General features: G+C 42.1%; 1 protein-coding gene across 2 annotated transcripts in view; it reads right to left on the reverse strand.

Moving 5' to 3' along the window:
* The window catches only part of CHID1 (chitinase domain containing 1), a 266,132-nt gene that overhangs the window by 138,320 nt on the left and 101,226 nt on the right, over nucleotides 1-26,586 (reverse strand). For both annotated transcript variants that reach the window (XM_075836955.1, XM_075836956.1), the window contains exons 9-10: nucleotides 14,411-14,512; nucleotides 240-395 (exon numbers count right to left, since the gene is read on the reverse strand). In XM_075836955.1, coding sequence (XP_075693070.1) covers nucleotides 240-395; nucleotides 14,411-14,512 — 258 coding nt within the window. The remainder of the gene's footprint in view (nucleotides 1-239; nucleotides 396-14,410; nucleotides 14,513-26,586) is intronic.

Below are 26,586 nucleotides of genomic sequence, written 5' to 3' on the forward strand. Positions count from 1 at the left end.
GAGATACAAATAAGTAACACAATTATAGCATCTGAGTCTTTCTATGGGATCAGACTGAGCTGATCATTTTGTTAAACCTCTGAAATAGCAGAAAACAACAAGCAGCCAAGCATCACTATATCTTTTTCTGTGCACGAAGCCTGAAATCTAAAAATGCCTGAATAAAATGCAGTGAAGAACTCAAATTTTTTTTTTTTCTGCTATCACAATTTCATTCTTTGTAGAAATGGCGTTCTTACCGGCTTCCTAGAATTGGCTCGCCAGATGCACCAAGAGCAGAATAGTCCATCCCATAGAAATGCAACCCAAGGAGGATCTTCTTTCTCCATTTTGAATCAGGATCTAGAATCTGCACACATGCCTGGACCCATGAAATTGGGGAGTTGGGACCTGGTCTAAAGGAAGTTCAAAAAACATTGTTATAGAGTGAAAACAGTCCTGAAAATATCTAGTCGTGGTAATTAAAAATTGTCACGTACACACACACACACACACACACACACACACACACACACACACCTTCAGAGAACATGACATGGGTGCAACTGTAAGGGGTTAACCCATTTTCATTTATTTAATCCTACACTTGCCTTCCACCCAGGTTGTGCATCCCAACACAGTCCACACAACCCAGAGAACAAATTAATTCGTAGCCACAACGTACAGAGTTGTGGTCCGATAGGTACCCAAGTCACACAAACTGCTCTCCAAAAAGTAAAATCACTTTCAGAAAGGTCCTATACATTCTTTATTGGATAACACATATATATATATATATATATAAGTATAACTAGGGTAATACAAAATGACAAAATAATATTCAAATACGCAAAACAGTTACAAAATAAAATGGAGAAACAACAGATGGACATAAACACAAGTTCTTTTCTTCGGCTTCCTAGAGTGCAGGAAGAATATAATGGACACACACCTCAGATTTTGAGCTGACCCCCAGAATGTGAACCACTTTTTATTCTCATATTTCTATACTCTTAGGGCTTGTCTCAGGTTTCCAGGCATTAGGAATATGAGGGGTTTGTGAAGTAATAAGGTAATTGTCCTTTTATTCACCTCACTATGACTCGTTAAAGTAAGGCCCCACAGAGTGGCACTGACTCGGCCGTGATACAATGATCGGCGCGGTTGTTAAATTGCTTGATAAATACTTGCTAATGGCCGTGAGGTGCAGCCATTAAGGGTATGTGCACACGACAACGCCAAATACGTCTGAAATTACGGAGCTGTTTTCAGGAGACGTTTTTACAAGTGCACGCGTTTTTCAATGAAAAACGGCTCCAATTTCGTCCCAAGAAGTGTCCTGCACTTCTTTGAGGCGGCCGTAATTTTACGCGCCGTCTTTTGACAGCGACGTGTAAAAGGACAGCTCGTCTGCACAGAACATCGTAAGACCCATTGCAAGCAATGGGCATATGTTTGCCGACGTATTGGAGCCGTCTTTTCAGGCGTAAATCGAGGCGTAAAACTCCTCCATTACGTCTGAAAAGAGGTCGTGTGCACATACCCTAAAGGGGTATTCCCAATTTACACATTTATGGCATATCCACATAATATATGCTCTGGGAACCGCACCTACATTGAGAACAAGGGTTACCCGCTGGCAGTAGATTCAAGCCGGGACCTAGTGGAGAAATGCTGTTTTTTGGTCACCTCACCGCAAAAAAAGTCATATGTATCCCAAAATAAAAAAATTACAGCTCGCCTCGCAAAAAACAAGCCCTCACACAGCTCCATTGACCGAAACATTTTAATAAGTTCTGGGTCTCAGAATATGACAAAATCTTTTTTTATTTCTGCGATCGCAAGGTGCCAATGGTTGTCATGGCAGCCTGGGGGGGGGGGGAAAGGGGAAAAACGAGTTTAGTCAGCACTCAGCCGAGCACTTTATTTTGTTGTATTGTGCCTGAATATAAGGTTGTAGGTTTATTATTTGTATTCTGCCACTAAATAAAGAACAGGAAACCCACTTGCTTGAATCAAACTTCTGTGTCACTGTCTCTGACTGCAATTTGGACTCATTTTGCAGACTGCTACAGAACGAATTCCCACAATACACACCCCTGTTAAAATGCCTGGGTTTATGTCATGTTACAAAATCAGTCCAAGATGAATCATTTCAGAACTTTTTTCACCTTTAATGTCACCTATAATCTGTACAATTGTATTGAAAAGCAAACTGAAATCTTTTAGGGTGGACAAATAAAAATAAAGAGCAAAAATAATGTGGTTACAGAAATATGCACACCCTTAAAGGGGTTGTCCACCTTCTGACAACTGACGACCTATCCACCGGATAGGTCATCAGTATGTCATCGGTGCGGGTCCAACACCCGGACCCTGCACCGATAAGCCGCTCCGGTGGCTTGCGGGCACCAGATGTTGTGGCACATAATGCTATGTACGGAGCCCGGAAGCAGTTGGCTCCATTCATAGCATAGCCGTGCTACAGAACTGCAGGTCTGCTCCTATTTAATTGAATAGGAGCAGAGCTGCAGTACTGCAGCTCGGCCGCTACTCCCGTGGCCGGAGCTAACTGCTTCCAGCCTGTACGTCTAGTGCGCGGAGGCACCGGACCAGCTGATATGTGCGGAGCCCGGGTGTCGGACCCCCACAGATCATGTGCTGATGACCTATCTGACCTATATATAGGGTTATGCAGAATCACTTTAAATAATGGCAGCTGTGTACTGACTACTATTTAACATGAGTTTAAATGTGATTGGCTAATTCTAAACACAACCACATCCCCAATTATAAGAGGGTGTTCACACTTATGCAACCACATTATTGTAGTTTTTTATTTTTCCCCCCTAAATGATTTCAGTTTGCTTTTCAATACAATTGCACACATTACAGGTGACATTAAGGGAGGAAAAAGTTCTGAAATGATTCATCTTGGACTGATTATTTTGACATGATAAAAACCTGTAATTTTAACAGGGGTGTGTACACATTTTATATCGTGTGTGTGTGTGTGTGTGTGTGTGTGTGTGTGTGTGTGTGTATTTCCCCCAATAGAAAAAATAATAATTAACAGAACTGGTATCGCCGCGTACGAAAAAGTCCAAACTATTATCTTATAACATAATTTAAGCTGCACGGTGAACGAAATTATAAAAAAAAAACAACACGCCAGAATTTTATTCTTTGGGTCACCTCATTTCCCACACAAAATTAAATAAAAATTAGTAAAAAATTCTCATGTACCCCAAAATACTACCAATATAAACTACAGATAGCCACGTAAAAAAATAAACCCTTACTCCGCTAAATCGACGGAAAATTAACACAGTTATGGCTCTCAGAATATGGCGACACAAAACCAATTTCATTTTACACAAAGTTTTTTCCTTGTAAAAGTAGTAAAACATAAAAAAAACAATATAAATTTGGTATCGCCGTAATTATATTGACCCGCAGAATAAAGTTAGCATGTAGTTTTTACCACATGGTGAACGTCGTAAAAATGAAACCCAAAAAAACAATGGCGGAATCGCAGTTTTTTTTCCATTCCACACTGCAAAGAATTTTTTTTTCTGTTCCCAGATCATATTATGGTACAAGAAATGGTGCCTTGAAAAAGTACAACTTGTCCCACTAAAAACAAAACATCATAAGGCTATATCGATGGAAAAAAAAAAGGTTATGGCTTTTGGAAATGGGGAGGAAAAAGCAAAAATGAAAATCAGGAAAACAGCAGCGGAGGGAAAGGGTTTAACCCCTGAAGAATTCTTAAAGAAAGTAAATTGGAAAACTATATAAAACTTTCCATCACACCTAGAATAATCTTTCTTTGCAAAAAACAAAATACCCCTTTGGCCATGTTCACACAGATTTTTGTAGCGCGGGTTTTGACGCGGAAACAGTCGGAAACAGTCGGAATCAGCGCCAAAAAATGCCTCCCATTGATTTCAATGGGAGGCAAAAGCATGTCTTTTCCCACTCACGGTTTGAGCGGCACGCAGGGAAAAAAGCGACATGCTCTTTCTTCCCGCTGTTCCGTCTCTGACCTCCCATTGAAATCAATAGGAGGCAGAGGTGGTGCTTTTTCCCCGCGGCGCTCAATGGCCGCATCCGAAAAACGCAGTGAGAGCCAAGAAAGTGCAGACTTGAAGGAATTTGGAGGCAGATTATTTCTGCCTATAAAATACTCTGTCTGAACAGGGCTTTAAGTGAAAGAAAAACAGTGACCATCTGAGAAATATTTTGTATTACCATATTTAACCAAAGAACAAAAGCAAACAACGTAACAATTCCTAAAAGGTCAGTTATAACAAACGTTTGGTCTAGAATAATAATGACACCGGATTTCTTCAGGAGCTTTTCAAGTCTCTGTTTTTCACTTTTCAGCTTACACATTTCATGCATATTTTATTTGCAAACTGTTCAAGCATTGACCTCAATCTAAAAAGGGAAAGGCATTGATCGCCTCTTCACATCTGAGCGACTTGTACAGCAGACATGATAGGAAAGAGGGCAGAAGGGCAATAGGGGCTTTTACTTGTCATTCACATCACTGAAGACAGAGCAAAGTGTCACGAGCAGGTGACCGCGCACATACAGTGGCGGGTGCAGTGTGATAGAACATTTCGCAGGAGCAGCTGCAGCCTCTGGACAGAGTCAGAGTGATGAGGACATTGGAGTCATTTTTGCAGAGGCAGGAACATCAATAAGAAAGACTATGACCATCTGTGCATTGCCAGGTTCACTCCTAAGGGTTTATCTAACCTGTCCATCACACACTGGATGCTCGAGCTGTCCATACAACCTGCTGTGACTTGGAATAAGAAAAAGAATGTCATGTTTGAAAACCTCAATAACGTTCTTGAATCTGTGCAGGATCAAGGTCGCCAAGCGCATCAGTACTAAAATACAAGCAATCTGGAGTTTGTCATCACAATATAGAGATACAGGCAGAGGCTGTGTAACAGGAGACCTTCCCGACCCTCTGCTGGGTTTTGGATTTACATACAGAAGTATTTAAAATATAAGTTTTCAGTATCAACATAAGGCAGTTAAAGGGAAACGGTCAGCAGTTTTGAGGCCTTAAACAGCGCTATATAGGGGAGCTCATTGTAATGATACCTGTTATCTCGGACGTGCGAGTTGCATGACTGAGAAATTGACTTTTAATTCCCCCCGATGCCACGGTCACACTCAGTCACATCAGTGGCACTTGGGGTAATGCAACGTCGTTTTCTACTACAGATATCATTACAATGCCCTCCCCTATATAGTGCTGTTAACAGTTCTAGGCCGAGTTCACACGTAGTGTAAACGCTGCGGAATTTCCACAACGGAAATGTCCTCATGTCAATTTATGCTGCGTTTTTGTCGATTTCCTGTTGGGGGTTTTCCCCATTGAATTTAATGCGGATGAAAAACCCGCAACAGAAAGCCCAGTGCGTATTCGCAGCGATTACACTGCAAAAATTGCAACTATGGAAAATAGAAAAAAAATCATACTTACCCAGAACACCCTCCTCCGTCCTGCAGTCTGGCCTCCTGGAATGATGTTGCATCCCATGTGACCGCTAAAGCCAATCACAGGCTGCAGCGGTCACATGGGCTGCAGCGTCACCCAGGGTAGCCGGACCGGACTGCGATGGAGTGATGCGTCGCCATAACAACGACCTATGTAAGTATGAGCGGTTTCTACCGCTGCTTTCCACAGCGGAAATTCCGTCCGAGAAAACGCACCACACGGAATGTACTGCGGGTTCCAGGTCGGATCCGCTGCCTTGGTTTTTACACAGCGTATCTGTCCCGTGGGAACCCAGTCATAAGGTCTGAAACCTGCTGACAGGTTCCCTTTAAAGGTGTCCGCCTTCACTTGGTGAATAAAAAATGATTGATGTCTCTCCATGGTAACAGACTATAAACAAACCCTCTGCAGTCTGATTTAGTAGAAATACTATCTTCCATCTGTTCCCTTCTTGTTGGTAACTTACCAAATGTAGGTTAGCAAGAAGGAGGGAACAGATGAAGGGTAGTAAAACTGAGGGAGCAGATTTCACAGTGTTTGTTGTCTGTTACCATGACGACATATATGTCTGCATATGGGTTGTAAAAGTGGACATATGCTTAGTAATTGAACAGTCTTCTGCTGAACACTTTATCCCCATAATTAATGTTCCACATACTTGAAAATAGCACATCAAAGTTTCGCCATGAAGATTTTGCTTTGCTAATAAAAATTTATAGTTTGACCACGGATGAGGTAGTACATGTACACATAAAGCACTCTATTACCTGACTTTTAACATTTTAAAAACACAATGGCAACCTCTGGAACCCCCACCGATCAAGAAAACAGGGGTCCCCATTCCCCATATGGAGGGAGAGGCAGGTCATGCATGTGCCCTGCCGCTCCATTCATTCTCTATGGGACTGCGGGAGATAGCCAAGTACAGCGCTCGGCTATCTCTGGCAGGTGATTAGTTGTTGTAGTGGGACAACCCATTTAAGCCATTGCAAACCATTTAAAAAAAAGTTTAAAGGGGTTTTCCGACCTTTCTAAAAAAGTGGCCAAGGAAAAAGGGATGCAATAAAAAAAGAAGAACAACTCACCTTACCCTGGCATTATAGCGCCGCCGCTCCGGTCCTCCTGTGGCTGTTGATTGACATGGATGCAGCAATGATGTGCCCGTATACCCACGTGATCGCTGCAGCCAATCACTGACCTCAGCGGTCCTGTGCTGTATACTCACTGAGACCTGTGATTCTATACCCATGTGATCGCTGCAGCCAAACACATCATGGACATCCCATACCAGCAATATCGACGAACAGCGACAGTGACAAAGGCCGAGGGTCGGTCGAAACGTCTTACTAAGTCGCTTACTACCTCAACATTGTCACTTTTGTTGCAATAAAACTTTAATTTTGCACCTGGATCTCTTGTGTACCTCTGTGTTTGCTGGGGTTATATATTTTCAATATTGTGGGATTCTCGTCTCTACCCTACTAGCACCACGCCAACCGATTGAGGAGTGCATCCCAATATCTATTCTTAAACACATCATTGCAGCAGCCATGTTGATAAACGGCAGCGGGGAGGACCGAAGTGGCGGCGCTGGAACAGCGGGGGTTCTGTCGGGTGAGTGATGCTTCTTTTTTTGTTTTATTGTATTCTCCCCCCTTGGCCACTTTTTTATTAAGTCGGAGGACTCCTTTCAGTGATAAGTTATCAGAGTCAAGATAGGGATTACCACATCCGTAGTTACAGATAAAGCCATCTTTATTTAGTGTTTTTTGTTGGTGCTACCTCTGTATACGTGATGGGAGATATCAAACAGATACAGGTTATGAATGTGCGAATAAACGAGAGCATCTAAATTAAACTCAATTTCTTCCCTTTCACATTTCCAACTTTCAGAGAGCAGACCTTGTAGCAGAATGTAAATGGTTATCGGATATTCTAACATTGGGTTTGTCTCGCAGCTCCAGCAGACCGCACTGCCATTTCTGCAAATTGCAAGAGTTCCTCAATTTCCTCAATCATAGTCGGCTAAATTAAATATCACAGTGCAGTTAAATGATAAAATGAAGCACCTGCAGCACATCTCTGTAACCCTTTACAGTCTGCTAAAGCCATTGGTTTGAAGCTTTGCACTCCACATAGCGGACATCTCTGCTTGAGCATTATAAGTGTGGATTCACACGCGGCAGGTTTTGTTGCGGACAGGTTTGTGATGGGAAATCCATGAAATCCATGTGTTTGCTGCAGAAACAACCCCAGTCAGATGTACGGAACAGATTTTTAAATCGCAGAAATTTCTGAAACTAAATCTGCCGCGTGTGAATTCACCCTGAGGCTACAAGCACACGTTGCTTAATTTGGTGCAGAAAATCCACACTGAGGGTAAGTTCACACAGGGCGGATACGCTGCGTAAAAGCACCCAGCTTATCCGCCCTGGTCGCCGCAGGGAATTCCAGCCCAAAAACACACACCAAATTGTGGTTCAATTTTGCGGCCGGAAAGCTACATTTAAAAAAAATAATTCATATTTACCCGTAGCCATGGCGACGCGTCCCTCTGCCGCCCGCCCTCATCCCACGTTTCGTCCCATGTGACTGCTACAGCATGTGATTGGCTGCAGCAGTCACATGGGATGAAAAGTCGTTCCAAAAGGCCGGCCTGGATTAGGAAGAACAGAATTCTGGGTAAGAGGTTTTTTTTTTTTTTCCCGAGTTGCAATTTTTGCAGCAGAATCGTAGCTTTTTCACTGCAAAAATCGCAACATTTGCTAATTGTTGCAGGTTTTACCTCCCCATTGAATTCAATGGGGAAAACCGGTAACAAATAAGTATCGATTACGCACATACAATTCACATGCTGCGGATTAAAAAACCGCACGGGTCAATTTCTGAGCGTTTTTTCCGTTTTTTGTTCAAATCTCATCCACACTGCTGCTATTGTATCATGCCGCGGATTTTCCGCAACAAGTTCCGTTGCGGAGAATCCACAGTGTTTACGTTTGAACCCAGCCTAAAACGATAGATAAAAAACAGGCAAAATTCAGGTAAAATCCACACTAAATGGTGCATTTTTTTTTTACCTCTTTATGTGGAAACAGGTGTGAATTTTACATTGTGGATTTTGGTGCGTTTTATAAACTTCTCAGATATTCTGAGACAGAAGCGCAAGATAAACGGACGAGCTGTGGAATTTAAATGACACACCGAACGTTTAAGTGCGGAAAAATTTTGCAACGTCTAGATGAGAGTATTTTAAATCTCATTTACTTGGCTGGTACTGCATCATGCTGTGCATTTGCCGCAGGAAAATCTGTGCGCCAAATTAGCACGGGATACACGTTGTGTGGATGTAGCTTAAGGGTGAATTCACACGTGTCATATTTGTTGCAGATTTGCCCAGGGTAAACAGTACAAAACACGTGGTTTTACAAACCTTATCTACATGCTGCTGACATTTTTCGCGCTGTTGCGTAAATGCAGAAAATGTTACCACTATCAATGTAACAGGTGAAATCCACTGTGAATCTGCAACAAAGTCTGCATGTAACACGTGTGTTTTTAAGGCGAGATACGCTGCGGTATTTTTGCGCCACATGAGAATTTACTATAACAAGTAAACAGTTCCCTTAAAAAAAAACAAAAAAAAACACCAAGGAGGTATTTGGAGAGCAAGTGTATCTTCAGTAATCTATCACTACGCATCAGTGGAAGCTTAAGGCTGGGTTCACACGACCTATTTTCAGGCGTAAACGAGGTGTATTATGCCTCGATTTACGCCTGAAAATACGGCTCCAATACGTCGGCAAACATCTGCCCATTCATTTGAATGGGTTTGCCGACGTACTGTGCAGACAACCTGTCATTTAGGGCATGTGCACACGATGACAGGCTTTTACGTCTGAAAAGACAGACTGTTTTCAGGAGAAAACAGCTGCCTCGTTTCAGTCGTAAATGCTCCTCCTCGCATTTTGCGAGGCTTCTCTGACAGCCGTAAATTTAGAGCTGCTCTTCATTGAGTTCAATGAAGAACGGCTCAAATTACGTCTGAAAGAAGTGTCCTGCACTTCTTTTGACGAGGCTGTATTTTTACGCGTCGTCGTTTGACAGCTGTCAAACAACGACGCGTAAATGACAGGTCGTCTGCACAGTACGTCGGCAAACCCATTCAAATGAATGGGCAGATGTTTGCCGACGTATTGTAGCCCTATTTTCAGACGTAAAACGAGGCATAATATGCCTCGTTTACGCCTGAAAATAGGTTGTGTGAACCCAGCCTTACGCGTCGTCGTTTGACAGCTGTCAAACGACGACGCGTAAAATGACTGCCTCGTCAAAGAAGTGCAGGACACTTCTTTGGACGTTTTTGGAGCCATTTTCTCATAGACTCCAATGAAAACAGCTCCAAAAGCGGACGTAAAAAACGCAGCGAAAAACGCGAGTTGCTCAAAAAACGTCTGAAAATCAGGGGCTGTTTTCCCTTGAAAACAGCTCCGTATTTTCAGACGTTTTTGGTCACTACGTGTGCACATACCCTTATCATGCACACGACTGTAGTGGTGTGCACGGACCTTGACTTGCGGCTCAGATGGCCGCGGAGTGCCACCCGCAAATCTCGGCCCGTGCAGTTTCACCGTGTGCATTCATTTTTATGAGCCTGGACCGCAAAACACGGCCGTAATAAGACATGTCCGTTCTTTTTGCGGTCCAGACTCCTGGGCAATGCACGGATCGTGGAAACCACGGCTGTGTACATGGGCCCATTGAAATGAATGGGGCCGCAATTCACCCGCCGATTTGCGGGTGAATTGCGGCCGCAAAACTACGTTCATTTGCATGTGGCCTTATATTCGTCCATGGCTGAAAATAACCTCCTCTTAAAATCCACAAACTGAATGATAGATAACGGCTCCCAACCTGCATTTCCTTTGGTTTATATAACTCTTCTGTGACATTGTAAACAAAACTTTACTCATTTCAGATGTATCAGCAAAGTGGCCTCACTGATAAAACCATGCATTGCTCATGGAAGCTCAAAACCAAAATGTCATGTTATTTTCTACATCATTTATACCATAATTTGCTATTGAGTGTTTGAAGAGTATCTAAACAGATTAAACCCATATTTCATATTTAACCTTATGAAGCCTGAGGGTTGAATACAGTATTTTGCTTCTCAAGGTTAAATCCTGGTAGAAAGGAATTTCAGGACAGCTTTTAAAGGGACAAATGACTCCTGCATCTCTATAAGGCAGGTAGACAATAGGATCTAGATGTTTATATCTACGATATTTGCACAATGCGGAAGCAAGAATCACCAGGACGTTTGCCCAATATACATAGTAAAACTATATTCTGCATTTAAACCGATATTACATATAGCTGACAGACCACGATCAGGAGACCTCCGAATGTCTATGCCGACTACGATGACCTTGATTTCCCCTGATCAACTGTAAATACTTTGCTTTAAAGTCTATGTATACCTTTGAAAACATATTATTAAGGAAAAATGTCTATCAGTGTGTTCAACTTTGTAATAACATTTTATTACTTTTTGAGATACAGGTGCTATGTATACTGACCAGCTGTATCTTACACTGAAACCTGTATCCGTCAGGTCAGCGGTACGGACAGGTTCAGCGTCACCGGGCTCTGACACGCAGGATTGAGCCGTTACTGATCACATCTAAGTTTATAACTTAGATGTGATCAATAACCGGTGGATCCTGCATGCCAGAGACACACAGGAACCGCTTGTCACTGAACGCGTCAGTAACGCTGACCTGACGGATACAGGTTTCAGTGTAAGATACAGCTGCTCAGTAAACACAGTACAAAGCTGCTGTATCGCAAAAAGTAAAAATAATTTTTAATAAAATATAATTACGAAGTTGCACCAATCACACTAATACACATTTTTATAGAAAAAACAAACAAACACATTTTAAAAAATGTACATAGCCTTTAACCCCTTAGGGACACAGCCGGTTTAGGCCTTACGGAGCAGGCCAATTTTTTAAATCTGACATGTGGTAATAACTTTGGAATGCTTTATTTTTTCAAGCGATTCTGTGATTGATTTTTCGTGATACATTTTACTTAAAATGTGGCAGATACATAGTGTTTATTTGTGAAAAACACCAAAATGTAAACAATATTTGCATTTATCTAAATTTAAATGTATCTGCTTGTAAGACAGACAGTAATTCCACACAAAAAAGTTACAAGTTAGCATTTACAGTATGTCTACTTTATGTTAGCATCGTTTTTTTAAAGTCCTTTCATTTTTCTAGGTCGTTACAAGGCTTAGAAACTTTAGCAGCAATTTCTCATATTTTCAAGAACATTTCCAAAACCAATTTTTTTTTTTTAAGGACCAGTTCAGTTCTGAAGTGGCTTTGATGGGCCTATATATTAGAAATTCCCCATAATTTTCCCATTTTAAAAACTGCACCCCTGAAAGTATTCAAAACAGAATTTTGAAGGTTTCTTAACCCTTTAGGTTTTTCACTGGTATTAAAGCAAATTGAAGGTTAAATTTACAAATGTAATTTTTTTGGGCCAAAATGTCATTTTAACCCATTTTCTGTTTTACCAGAGAAACTTAACTCAATATTTATTGCAAAGATTCTGCAGTTTTTAGAAATATCCCACATGTGGCCCTAGTGTGCTAAAGGACCGAAGCACCGGCCTCAGAAGCAAAGGAGCAGCTAGAGGATTTTGGGGCCTCCTTTTTATCAGAATATATATTAGGCACTATGTCAGGTTTGAAAAGGTCTTCTGGTACCAAAACAGAGGAAACACCATTTGGCAAACTATAGCCCTCAAGGAAATTATTGATTAGTATAGTGAGCATTTGGATCCCACAGGTCTTTTGCTGTATGAATTAGGCAGTGAAAAAAAATAAAAAAAATCTACATTATTTCCAAGAAATAATGGATAAAAAGCACCCCAACATTTGAAAAGTAATTTCTCCAGATTATGGCAATACCCCAAATGGGGTCAAACTATTTTTTAGACACACGGCGGGGCTCAGAAGGGAAGGAGCACCATTTGGCTTTTGGAGTTCAAGTTTTGATGGATTGCACAGGCAGACTAAAAAATGTGGTTACTAAAAATTACAGATGCCATACACACAGTACTTCCTCGAAGACAATCCAGTATAAGTTTCCTTAGTTGCACCTGGTTGCCTATATAGTTTGCACAATGCTTTCAGAAAATCTTCAGACCCTTTCAATTCTTTTACATTTTGTTATGTTGAGGCCTTTCGCTAAAATAAAATTTCAAGTTTTTCCTATCATTCTGCACTCAATACCCCATATTGGCAAAGTGAAGACAGAATGCTAGTAATCTTTGACAATTTATTGAAAAGGAAAAATTAAAATATTGCATTGACAATAGTATTCAGAACCTTAGTACTTAGTTGAAGCACTTTTGGCAGTGATAACAGCCTCTAGTCTTCTTGGGTATGATGTCACAAGGTTTGCACCCCTGGATATGGGGTGTTTCTGCCATCCTTCTCTGCGGATCCTCTCAAGCTCGGTCAGGTTGGATGGGGACCGTCGGTGGACAGACATTTTCAGGTCTCTACAGAGATGTTCAATTGGGTTAAAGTCAGGGCTCTGGCTAGGTCACTCAAGGACATTCAGAGTTGTCCCTAAGCCACTCCTGTGTTTTCTTGGCTGTATGCCTAGGGTCATTGTCTTGTTGGAATGTGAACCCTCGGCCCAGTCTGAGGTCCAGAGCCCTCTGGATCAGGTTTTCATTAAGATTATCACTGTACTTTGCTCTATTCATCTTTCACTCAACCCTGACCAGTCTCCCTGTCCCAGCAGCTAAAAAACTCCCCCACAGCATGATGCTGCCACCATCATGCTTCACTGTAGGGATGGTATTGGAGAGGTGATGAGCAACGCCTGGTTTCCCCCAGACATGGCGCTTAGAATTGAGGCCAAAAAGTTGAATCTTGGTTTTTATCAGACCACAGAATCTTGTTTCTCACAGTCTGAGAGTCCTTTAGGTGCATTTTTTGCAAACTCCAGGTGGGCTTTCAAGCGTCTTTTACTGAGGAGAGTCTTCTTTCTGGCCACTCTGCCACAAAGCCCAGATTGGTGGAGTGCTGCAGTGATGGCTGACCTTCTGGAACTTTCTACCATCTGCACACAGGATCTTTGGAGCTCAGCCAGATTGACCATTGGGTTATTGGTCACCTCTCTTATCAAGGCCCTTCTCCCCCGATTACTTAATTTCGTGGGGCGGCCAGCTCTAGGAAGAGTCCTGGTTGTTCCAAACTTCTTCCCTGTAAGAACTATGGAGGCCACTGTACTCTTGGAAACTTTTAATGCAGCAGAAATTTTTTTGTACCCTTCTTCAGATCTGTGGCTCCGCACAATCCTGTCTCTGAGCTCTATAGGCAGTTCATTCTCCTCACGGCTTGGTTTTTGTTCTGATATGCATTGCCAGCTGTGAGACCTTATATACACAGGAGTTTGTCTTTCCAAATCATGTCCAATTAAATACATTTATCACAGGTGTAGGTCCAGAGAAATGGGAGGCCCGAGAGCTAAATTTCAAGTGTCATAGCAAAGGGTCAGAATACTTATGTCCATGCCAAATTTGAGTTTTTCATTTTGAATAAATTTGCAAAAATTTCTAAAATTCTGTTTTCATTTTGTCATTATGAGGTATTGAGTGTAGAATGATGGGGATATTTTTTTTAAATAGTTTTTAGCACAAGGCCTCAACATAACAAAATGTGAAAAAAGCAAAAGGGTCTGAAGACTTTCCAAATGCACTGTAAGTCCAGGAATTTCTTTAGTAATTTTTTACATTTCTAAGTTACAGATGTGATACATTTACATGTTACGCATTTTATTTATTATAAATGTCTTTTTATATTTCAACACTCACCTATGAGGGTTTGAATAGTCGTAGGTCATAAGGCTAAAGCTGTCAACATAAGGAGCCAGAAGGTCAAACTCCTTTTTCCCAAACATACCCAACTGGTCAGTTCTAAGAGAAAAACAAACAATACTACAATGTTAAATTCTAAAATACATGTGTGTTCATTTACAAAGTACAAGCATTAAAGGGGTTTTCCCATGATCAGATCAATATTTATCACCTATCCACAGGATAGGTGAGAAATATCTGATCGGTAGGTGTCTGACCATTGGGACACCCACCGATCACAAGAATGGGTTTACCTTGCCATCTTGGGAGCCCCATATGAATGAAGTGGTACTGCGCTTGCTTGGCCATTTGCAGTACTGCGCTTGCTTGGTTCTTCATTTGTTCTTAATTAATTTGCCACATAGAAATGAATGGAGCAGTGGTCGATCATGCGCACTACCGCTCCATTCCTATGGGGATCCCAGAAACAGCAAAGTAAGCGCGTTCTGATTTGGTGGGGGTCCAAGCGGTTGGACCCCCACCGATCAGATATTTATCACCAATCCTGTGGATAGGTGATAAAAAAATGATTATGGCAAAACTCCTTTAACTGCTTTTTGTTGATGATCACACTGGCTAAAATATATGTTTTACATATCTAAAAGATCACTGAATTTATCATAATCATAAAGACTCATCCTTTGATAAAGATCTTCTAACCAGACCAAAAGTACAACAGAGGCTCAATATTGTGAACGGTCAACCCACCCCAGGGAGGTAGAGTGTGGGACATAAGTTTTACTACTAGAAGGGAGAAATGTGCACTACTGTTAGTCTCCATTCACACTGCAGTGTCCATTCAGCATATGCGCCAGGGAAGCTCCCGGAATATATGTCAAACATGTATATAGGGCCCCAGTTATCTGAAAAATGGCAAAAGAGTGTTCTCTTGGCATCTGTCGGCCCCGTATGCGTCCATATACCTTTTCTCAGCTTTATGGAATAGCCTAGTTGACTGTGCTATTCATACAGAGACATCCAGTAACAAATGTATACCTTACAGTATAGGTATTTTTTTTTATAATGGAAGTCTATGAGTGACGTATGCCACCGGCTCTCGACGTATAGCTCTGACGTACAGCGTCAGTCAACACAAAGTAAAAGGACCCTAACTTTTAAGGGGTGCTCAATTCTGAATACTGGAGTAAGGCTAGGCTCTTACATTCCTGGTTACAGTGCAGACATGACCATATAGAGTGTCAATGCTGGCTCCTAACATTTGGAGCCAGCTCGTAGATCTTACTTAGATTTGTTCAGACCTGCAAGTACAGCGAAAAAGTGGACCAGCTGCCAACAACAAGCAATCAGATTAAAAATATCTTTCCAAGGGTCCAATCATACGTTGTGGTTGTGGTGCGCTTAGAACCGCATAGAAAAACAGCATCCGAAAACAGCATGAATTCTATCCACGACTTGGTGCATTTTTAAATGCACTTGGGTAAAAACTGCACCCACATAGAAAAATGCACTAAATTGCGGTAAAAATGTGTGCAGTTTTTCAACGCGGTTCTAACTGCACCTTAAAAGCAATATGTAAATGGACCCTGAGCCAGGCTACAATTTCAATTAAGTGAAGTGGAACAGATTCGTTGTTAGGCCACATTCACATCACTTTTTGGCCTTCTGTCGGAGGTATATGTCGGGAGTTCCAGGGCAGAGCATATACTAGAGTAGATATAGGGACAATAACTACAGGAGCTTCCCTAGCGACGGAGTCCCCAGGCAGGGCATCACCTAGAACTTGGCCTGGGGACTCCGGCACTGTTCTTGACGTCACTGTCCATACTTGGACAGTGACATCAGAAGCTTGCAAAGCCGCAGACCATGGTCAAAGCATCGGCAACGCTCTGGCCGGGAATTCCGGGTTTGGAGAAGCCCCTGACATCCCTGTCCATATATGGACAGGGATGTCAGGAGCTCTCCGAGGTATATGTTTAACATATACCTGTGATGGATGCCAAACAGTGACATCCATCACCCAAAGGATCCAATGGTAAAAACAAAAAAGAATACCGTGCGGTATAAGTATTTTTGTGGGATCCCTTTAGGATGGAATAGCGTAGCCTAGTATGCCATTCCATCCTAAAGAAAGAAAAAAAAAGTATACAAGCCCGACAGACACCAAAAGAACTCTCTTTTGGTCTCCGTCGGGATAATAGAGCCCTTTGAACACTTTTATTGTGTACATTGGGAGCTTTACCGACGTACAAAATGAACATAGGGCAATAACGTGATGTGAATGGGGCCTTATAGGGAACAGTTTGATTGTGCTAACTTGCTGGTCATATTGCCATCACAACCTCTGATACTTGTGTAGAAGTAAAAGCATAAGATTGTTGCTGTTAGAATGGTCAGACATAGACAGAAGACTGATGTTTAATGTTGTTGCCCTATAAGCCCTTTTCACCACGAAAGAGCTCATTTACCTGAGGAAAACACAGCAAAAGTTGGAGACATGGCCATTGTGCAAGAAAAAAAAATAACATATCCCTATGGCCAGCATCTACTATGATTTGCTTAGTGCAGCATCTACTATGATTTGTCAGGAGCATTATAAATCTGCTATGGTCTTATCACTGTAAGTTATTGGGAGGAATAGTAAATGTCAGAAGTTCTCAAAAACAAAGCTTTCACACAGAAAATAATTGGTTATGTCTTTAGTTTAGAAGTTGAAAACCACAAGCCAGGACACTGTGGGAAAGAACAGGCCTCAGGAAATAGAGTTTTCTAGAAATTGATTTTAATTACTCACAAGGGCAGACAAATAAAGGATAATTAACGTGAGCATTAGGTTTTATGACAGGCTGTATTATTTAGTAGATTGGGAGATCATGGATGAGAATGATGCTGGTAGTCTAGGACTATGCCTAAGGGAGGATAAGTGAGGTTGTGATAAAATAAAAGACTAGTAAAACACAGTGATCAGCCTCCCAGCAGGGACCGCTATGCTGCCTTGTAAAGTAAAAAGGCTTGATGTGCACTACCTTGTAGAATTAATTTTCTACAAATATTATCGTGCAGAGTACCTCCACAAGATGAATACATTTACAATCGGAATAAAAAGACGGGGAAGTCATGACAGATACACATAGAACGATATATTAATTAACTCAAATGGGGATTTATGAAAGCACACATTTGACAAATGTATTCATATATTGTTGGAATATATATATTGATTCTGTCAAAAACAATGGAACCCTGTCACAATGGTGACAAATGAAAACCACTAGCTAGGTTTCCGTCACCATTGAGTTCAATGGTGAGGGAAACGGAAGCTAAGATTTCAGTTTGCCTTTCCGTTGAGGGATTAACCAGACAGAAACCTCAGATGGAACCCCTCAACGGAAGGGCAACGCTGATGTGAACAGGCCTTAATAATTTGTTAAGGTGTAGAACTTCCGCCTATTTAATTCAGGAGAGGATTGATTTAAGTAAATGGTAGCAAATCTCCTTTTTGTTTTTCCTATGCACTGGTCCAGAGTTGCACCCTATATTATAGTCAAGAGCAGGGCTGCACCGTCCATGAGGCAAGATGAGAATCTTGCCTCTGGCGGTGCCCCGCTGCCTCTCTGAGGGGGCGGTGGCCCGACTGAAATCAGCCACCGCCACCCCCTCTTCCACTAATTGTACCTGCATCTTTAGGACTCAGATACAATTACATGCATAAGCACTGAATGGCGGGACACGTTCTGTGCCCTGCCACTCAGCGCCTTTTGACTACGCAAGCGGCGTGATGCAACATCGAAAGTCGATGATTGGCCAGGCAGAATGACTTGTCCTGCCACTCAGCGCAGCGTCGTTCAGCTCCAGCAGACCTGCATTGCAAGAATACGGCACGAGAACAGGTTTAGGTGAGTATGTAAAGGTTTTTTTTGTTGCTAAAAGTGTGAGGAGCTATATGTGCAGCACTATCTACAGGGCGGTAGGGCTGTATGTGGGGGGCTATATGTCCAGCACTATCGACAGGGGGGGGCTATATGTGCAGCACTATCTAGAGGGGGTAGGGCTATATATGGGGGCTATATGAGGAGCACTATCTACAGGGGGGCTATATGTGGTGGCTATATGAGGAGCACTATCTACAGGGGGGCTGTATGTGCAGCACCATCTACGGGGGTAGGGCTGTATGTGGGGGCTATATGAGGAGCACTATCTACAGTGGGATATATGTGGAGCACTATCTACAGAGAGGGTAGGGCTGTATGTGGGGGCTATATGAGCAGCACTATCTACAGGGGGGCTATATGTGGAGCACTATCTACATGGGGTGGGGGCTATATGTGGAGCACTATCTACAGGGGGGCTGTATGTGGGGGCTTTATGTGGAGCATGATCTACAGGAGGTGGAGACCATATGTGGAGCACTATCTACATGGGGTGGGGGCTATATGTGGAGCACCATATACAGGGGGTAGGGCTGTATGTGGGGGGGGCTATATGTGCAGCACTATCTACAGGGGGGCTATATGTGCAGCCCTATCTACAGGGGGTAGGGCTGTATGTAGGGGCTATATGAGGAGTACTAGCTAATGGGGGACTATATGTGCAGCACTATCTACAGGGGGTAGGGCTGTATGTAGGGGCTATATGAGGAGTACTAGCTAATGGGGGGCTATATGTGCGGCACTACCTACAGTGGGGTAGGGCTGTATGTGGGGGATATATGAGCAGCACAATCTACAGGGGGCTATATGTGGAGCACTATCTACAGGGGTGTAGGGCTGCATGTGGGGGCTATATGAGCAGCACTATCTACAGGGGGCTATATGTGGAGCACTATCTACATGGGGTGGGGGCTATATGTGGAGGCTATATGTAGAGCACTATCTACAGGGGGGCTGTATGTGGGGGCTTTATGTGGAGCACTATCTACAGGGGTGGGGGCTATATGTGCAGCACTATCTACAGTGTGGGCTATATGTGCAGCACTATCTACAGGGGGTAGTGTTGTATGTGGGGGCTGTATGAGGAGCACTATCTACAGGGGGCTATATGTGCAGCACTATCTAATGGGGGTAGGGCTGTATGTGCAGCACTATCTACAGGGGGCTATATGTGAAGCACTAGCTACAGGGGGTAGGGCTGTATGTGGTGGCTATATGAGGAGTACTATCTACAAGGGGGCTATATGTGCAGCACCATCTACAGGGGGTAGGGCTGTATGTGGGGGCTATATGAGGAGCACTATCTACAGTGGGGATCTATGTGAAGCACTATCTACAAGGGAGTAGGGCTGTATGTGGGGCTATATGAGGAGTACTATCTAAAGGGGGGCTATATGTACAGCACTATCTACAGGATGTAGGGCTATATGTGGAGCTATAAGAGGAGCACTATCTGCAGAGGACTATATGTGGAGTGCTATCTCTTGGGGGTGGGAGCTATATGAGGAGCACTATCTACAGGGGGTCTGTATGTGGGGGCTATATGTGGAGCCCCATCTACAAGGGGTGGGAACTATATGTGGAGCACTATCTACACCAGAGTTTCCCAACCTTTTCAGGCTCGAGGCACCCCAGGAAAAAAAAAAATTTCAGGGCACCCCTAACAAAAATTGTTTACAAAACGACAAAAAATGGCTAAAAACAAGCACTACACTCTTAGGGTATGTTCACAAAGCGTTTTTTTTGTAACACAGAAATGAAAAATCTGCCTCCAAATTCATTTAAGAATTTTGAAGCAGATTTTGAATTGACAGCGTTGTTTGACTTTTTTTTTTTTGCTGTGTTTTTTGCCCACATTTTTTTTAAGCCGTTGAAGCGAATGCGAAAACCGCAAACAAAAAAGCACCAACTGAGCGCTGCAGGTTTTTTCTGCCTCCTATTAATTTCACTGGGAGGTCAGAGGCGGAAACCACTCGAATACCATCAGCCCCCCACTCACAGTAATGACCATCAGCCCCCCACTCACAGTAAAATGACCGTCAGCCCCCAACTCACAGTAAAATGAGCATCAGCCCCCCAACTCACAGTAAAATGACCATCAGCCCCCAACTCACAGTAAAATGACCATCAGCCCCCCACTCACAGTAAAATGACCATCAGCCCCCCACTCACAGTAAAATGACCACCAGCCGCCAACTCACAGTAAAATTACCATCAGCCCCCCACTCACAGTATGACCCCTCAGTAAAGAGACCATAAGCCCCCTCCAGTAAAGTGACCATCAGCCTCAGCCCCACCCCACATAAAATGACCATCAGCCCACTCCAGTAAAGCCACCATCAGCCTCAGCCCCCCCCCCCCATAAAATGACCATCTGCCCCTCTAGTAAAGTGACCATCACAGAGGGAAAGTGTGCTTACTCCTGGGGAAGGAATAAATAAGGAGGTATAAGAACAACAACTCCCAGCATGTCCAGGCTATTGTGTGATATCAATGGACATTACAGGGAGGAGATATAAGAGGAGAGAATTACAACTCCCAGCATGTCCAGGATGTTATGTGATAGAGAAAGTTTACAGGAGGAGGTATAAGAGGAGAGAACTACAACTACCAGCATATCCAGGCTGTTATTATGGGATATCAGAGGACATTACAGAGAGGCGGTATAAGAGGAGAGGACTATAACTACCAGCATGTCCAGGCTGTTATTATGGGATATCAGAGGACATTACAGAGAGGAGGTATAAGAGGAGAGAACTACAACTACCAGCATGTCCAGGCTGTTATTATGGGATATCAGAGGACATTACAGAGAGTAGGTATAAGAGGAGAGGACTACAACTTCCGGTATTCTGGCTCCATTTCTCACACAACTGCTAACAAAGTAAATAAAAAAAATACTTACCCTGCACAACGTTAACGGCTCCTCTCCCTCCGTCAGGTTTCTAGTGGGAAGCGGTGGGCGGTACTCGTAACAGACGTTCGCGAGTTGCATCACGTTTTCTGCAGTGGATGAGCTGAGTGCCGCGGCAACCCTGGACGGCTCTCGCGGCACCCCGGTTGGGAACCACTGATCTACACGGTGGGGCTGTATGTGGGGGCTATATGTGGTGAACTATCTACAGGGGTGGGGGCTATATGTGGAGCACTATCTGCAGGGGGTGGGGCTATATTTGGAGCACTATGTGCAGGGGGCACTGTGTGTGTGTGTGTGTGTGTGTGTGTGTGTGTGTGTGTGTGTGTGTGTGCGTGTGTGCGTGTGTGTGTATGTATGTATGTATGTATGTATGTATGGGACCCAGTTTATGGTGCTACTATAATCAGGGACAGTGTTATTATAATTAGCAGTGCAGTGTATGGCGCTATTATATTTAGGGGCGTAGTGTGTGGCACTATAAGTATTGTATCTTCATTTATAGGTGCAGGAATGTTTGAAAAGTGAGAAGCTAAAGACAGCTGAGCAGAAAACTGCAGAAATGCGCTGTGGCCGGGAGATGTCATCATAAAGATCTGGACCGGATGTTGAGTCACTTAATGTAAATGTTTATTCTGCCTCTAAACGGTAATTTAGTCACTGTATTAACCCGTTAGTGACCGCCCATTAGTGTTTTCACGGTGGCCTCTAACGTACTTTATTCCGATGCAATAGCCTTTTTACGGTGATGCATCGGAATAAATAAATAGAGCAGGGAGCCGTTAAATCTCCCTGCTCTCAGCTACTTTCAGTAGCTGAGGGCGGGGAGCATCCCTGATCTAACGGGTGAGATTGATATCAGTATCGATCTCATCCGTTTAACCCCTCAGATGCGGCGCTCAAAAGCGAGCGCAGTACCGGAGCGGTTTTGGAGAGAGAGAGGGAGCTCACTCTCTCACCCCACCGGCACCCTGCATGTGATCGCAGAGTGTCGGTGTCTTCTATGAAAGTCGGGGGCCTAATAAAACTAGTGAAAAAAAAAATGTTTAAGAAAAAATATAAATGAAAAACACAATTTTTCCCCCTTACAAAATGCTTTATTATTATTATAATAATAATTAAAAAAAAAAAGCAAAAAAGTTACACATATTTGGTATCGCCGCATCAGTAACGACCACAACTATAAAGGTTCTAGATTAGCCCGCATGGTGAACGCTGTAAAAAATAAAATAAAAAACAATGCAAAAATTACTATTTTCTGTGAATCCCGCCTTAAAAAAAATGCTACCAATAAAAACTACAAGTCGTCCCACAAAAACAAAAACAGTTGCATCGGCGGAAAAATAAAAAAGTTACGGCTCTTCAAATATGGAGACGCAAAAACAAATTATGAAAGAAAAGTGTTTTTACTATGTAAAAGTAGTAAAACATACAAAATCTATATAAATTTGGTATCGTTGCAATCGTAACAACCCACTGAATAAAGCTATTGTGTTATTTATACTACACGGTAAACGGCGTAAATATAGGATGAAAAAAAGTGTGGCAAAATTGCTGGTTTTTATCTATCCCCCCCCCAAACAAAAAGTTAATAAAAGGTAATCAATAAATTCTATGTACCCCAAAATGGTGATATTAAAACATACAACTTGCCCCGCAAAAAAATAAGACCTCATACAGCTATGTCGAGAAAAAAATTAAAAAATTATAGCTCTTTGAATGAGACGATGGGAAAACATTAAAAAAATAGCTTGGTCATTAAGGCCTAAAATAGGGATTAACTGCAGCCAGACGATGGGCGGTATAATTTTTTGGGGCTGCTGGTGATGTAGAACAGCTTGGGGGGGCGCCATTTCATTTTCCGCCTCAGGCAGCAAAAAAGCTAGAAATCGGTCCAGAGCTATACACTAACTAAGAAAAGACAAGAATTATTAATGGCACACGGTAGCTGGGGCGCTGCTACAGATTTTGCATCGAGATCTAGGGGTTTAACGTTATGTGTTTCTCAAAGATTCAAAGCCAAGTACCAGCTACTTAAATAAATGATATCAAAGTACCCCCCGGAGACATTCATACACGGTGCTGTAAATAATAAAAGCACAACATGACCAAAGTGTGACAACCCCGTAGAGACATGGCATTTACCCACAGGGTACACGTACCACAGGTTGAGAACCTAGGCTGCCTGTAATATGTTCTGTCTCCTCACAACCTGATCTCCCACTGACTAATATTTATTGGGTTGGATTAGATTAGTCTATTTTCTTTCCACTAAAAATTGCTTTATACTAGGGATCCAAGTTTCAAAGCCAGTTGATGTAATGAACACCATGCAACTGTCAGAGGACCAAATTCTCAATGTCAAGGGTCAGGGACTAGTTATCCCTTGCCATTTTTGCAAGGAACGTCTAGTGTTTTGTCCAATCCAGCCCTATTACAGAGTGGAGAAAAGAGCAGCCCATCTCTTTCATACAATAAAACTTTTTTAAGCCTCATATTTGCCAAATTAACTTTTCCTTTTTATCTCCAGAGAAGCTACGACTGACCTCAGGGTAGTCGTCTGCCTCTGATTAAGTCAGTAATGTCCTTTTTGATACAGAAGGCAACACAAATCTGCAAAGCTGACAAGGCAGAGAGAACCTGCCAGCATCTCTATGGAGTACAGAGAGAAGCGCTGCCTTATTACTGCTTCCAAGTCAATATCCCATAAAGAAGGCTCTTTCTGAATTAAAATCTCAGAGGTTTAATGAACACCATAGTCACACTGCTTGGCTGTAGACGAAAATCCACTTAGACAAAGGAGCAAATACACAAATCGATGACTAGCTGTAATTAAACAGTGGAATCTAGAATGCAAATGAATGCCGGAGGTTTCCCACATGACATTAAATATTAGCAGTTTATAATCCTTTGTACTATTATAGAAAATAATATATTAATACCGTACCTAAATGTATAGCATTTTGATGCCATACTTAATTGTACAGGACTGTCCGGGAGACTGCATCTAAAAGGGTTGGGGCTAGTGTGACTTAAAAAGGGGTGTTTCTGGTCATGCTCGGGGCGTTCCCAGATTAAATGGGGCGTGGCTTAAAATGTCGTGAAATTTGGGATTGAAATATACGTAAATATGTGAGGCCTATCTCAGGGTACGGATTATCTAGTGATTCACAGATTGAATACAGCAAAAGTAGATGCCATTTAAAAATGTATAAATGTCCCCAAAAATTATAATCTATACATAGTTCTGTTCACACTAGGATTAATGGGATTCATTCAGGTTTCCCAAGGACATTGGGTATTTTTATGGAATCCCCAGCAATTGAAACCTGACAGACCCGGTTAAACCTGATGGAGGTGTCTGTCTGAAAATAGTTCTGGCATATAGTCAAATGCTAGTGTGAACAGAGCCGACATACACACTACAAAAAATAAGTACTCTCAGTCCTAAGACAGAATTTTCCCTGGTTGATGGGTGTACAAATAGAATGGTAAGGACTACTGACAACCGATCACACAGAAACTAAATGGCGCAGGTAACATCATCACATCACCATGGACATAATCTCAGGGGAAGGTAAGTATGTTTTAAAACATTTTATGTAGTTTTAACCCCCCTCTAAATTGGTCCCGCATACAAAAAGAAAGTCTCGGACAAGGTCTTCAACGCCTTAGTAAACTCAGACATATTAGTTTCTATAAGCGGACTGACAACCCCATGTAATTCCTAATCTTCGCCTGAATTATGAATCAGAGCTGAGAAAAATACAAGTACAACACCTTTATATCTACAAAATGGCTACACAATGTGCAATAGTAACATAGAATCAGATGACCTAACTCATTCTGCAAGATCCATGAACGATGTATAAAGGATTCATATAATACTATAGTGCGAACAGTAAATACTGTAAAAATATCAGCCACATATATAATACTAGACATCTTGAAAATGCTTAAACTTGCAAAAAAAAAAAAATCAGACGTGGCTTCAGCTCTTACTGTACACTACAGTAATAGCAGATGAGTAGAGTTATTTGTCTGCTTGCCTCGGTTGTATAATTAGACTTTCAGTTCGGCCTCTCTGACAACCAATATAATTAAAATGACCGAAGCCGAGCGTTTACACAGAGAGTGTGAATTAAGAGCACTGCCTGATACATTCAATAACACCGCTGAGCACTGGACAGGAGGGACAATTACTGTGAAGTGTGGGGATGGGAAGATCTCATGTAGGGTTTCCATGAAACAAGAAATTGAAGAGATAAACCATGCGTTATTATTCAGGTAACAAAGCCGTATATCTCATTCTAGAGTAGGAGCCAGGTTAACCATTTGGTTGAGTTCTGCACATTAAAGGGGTTCTCCAACATCACCACTGCTACCTTGTCATGTAACAAGGGATACAGGTGAGGCAGGACAGTGCAGAGTTGTATCTGTATTAATTTTTTTGATGTATTATTTTCCATATGTCCGGGAGAACAATTTTTTTTTTTTAAAGAGGCTCTGTCACCAGATTATAAGTGCCCTATCTTCTTCATAATGTGATCGGCGCTGTAATGTAGATTACAGCAGTGGTTTTTTTTTTGTAAATTTTTTATTTGTTTACATTTTTGAGACATAATAAGGAGGGGAGAGGGATAAGGGTACAGAAAGGAATGGATGGGGAACAGGGGTAACATAATAAGCCAATACAAAGAAATAAAATAACATTTAACGGTTGTCTTTGCTGTATTATATCAGAATCAGAAAGCTACATATATACTCTCCACATAAGTTTACATGTACTTCAAGTTATGCGAATTTGGTTCATGTTACCAATTTAGTTTTGGTTTTTTTTATTTAGAAAAACGATCAATTTTGACCAAGTTATGACCTATTTTAGATTTATGCTAATGACTTTCTTAATGCCCAATTTGGCGTATTTTAGCTTTTGACCAAGTGGGCGTTGTAAAGAGAAATGTATGACGCTGACCAATCAGCGTCATACACTTCTCTCCATTCATGTACTCAGCACATAGTGATCTTGCGAGATCTCGGTGTTCTGTCACTTACTCACACATTAACGTTACTGAAGTGTCTTGAGAGTTAATAGACATCACTACCAGCCAGGACGCGAAGTCTATTCACAATCCCGACACTTCGGTAATGTTTGTGTGGGACTTACAGCACAGCAAGCGTGATCTCGCTGTAAGCTGTCATTTACATTATTGTATTGAATCCCTATTTAAAAAAAATGTTAGTATGCTAAACCTTAATTGACAATGACGATGTTATTTAGAACAATCACAGTGAAAATATAAACAATTACTAGAGGACACACAGCCGTTAAT

Source organism: Rhinoderma darwinii, chromosome 9 (genome assembly GCF_050947455.1).
Source record: "Rhinoderma darwinii isolate aRhiDar2 chromosome 9, aRhiDar2.hap1, whole genome shotgun sequence".
Classification (NCBI taxonomy): Eukaryota; Metazoa; Chordata; class Amphibia; order Anura; family Rhinodermatidae; genus Rhinoderma; species Rhinoderma darwinii.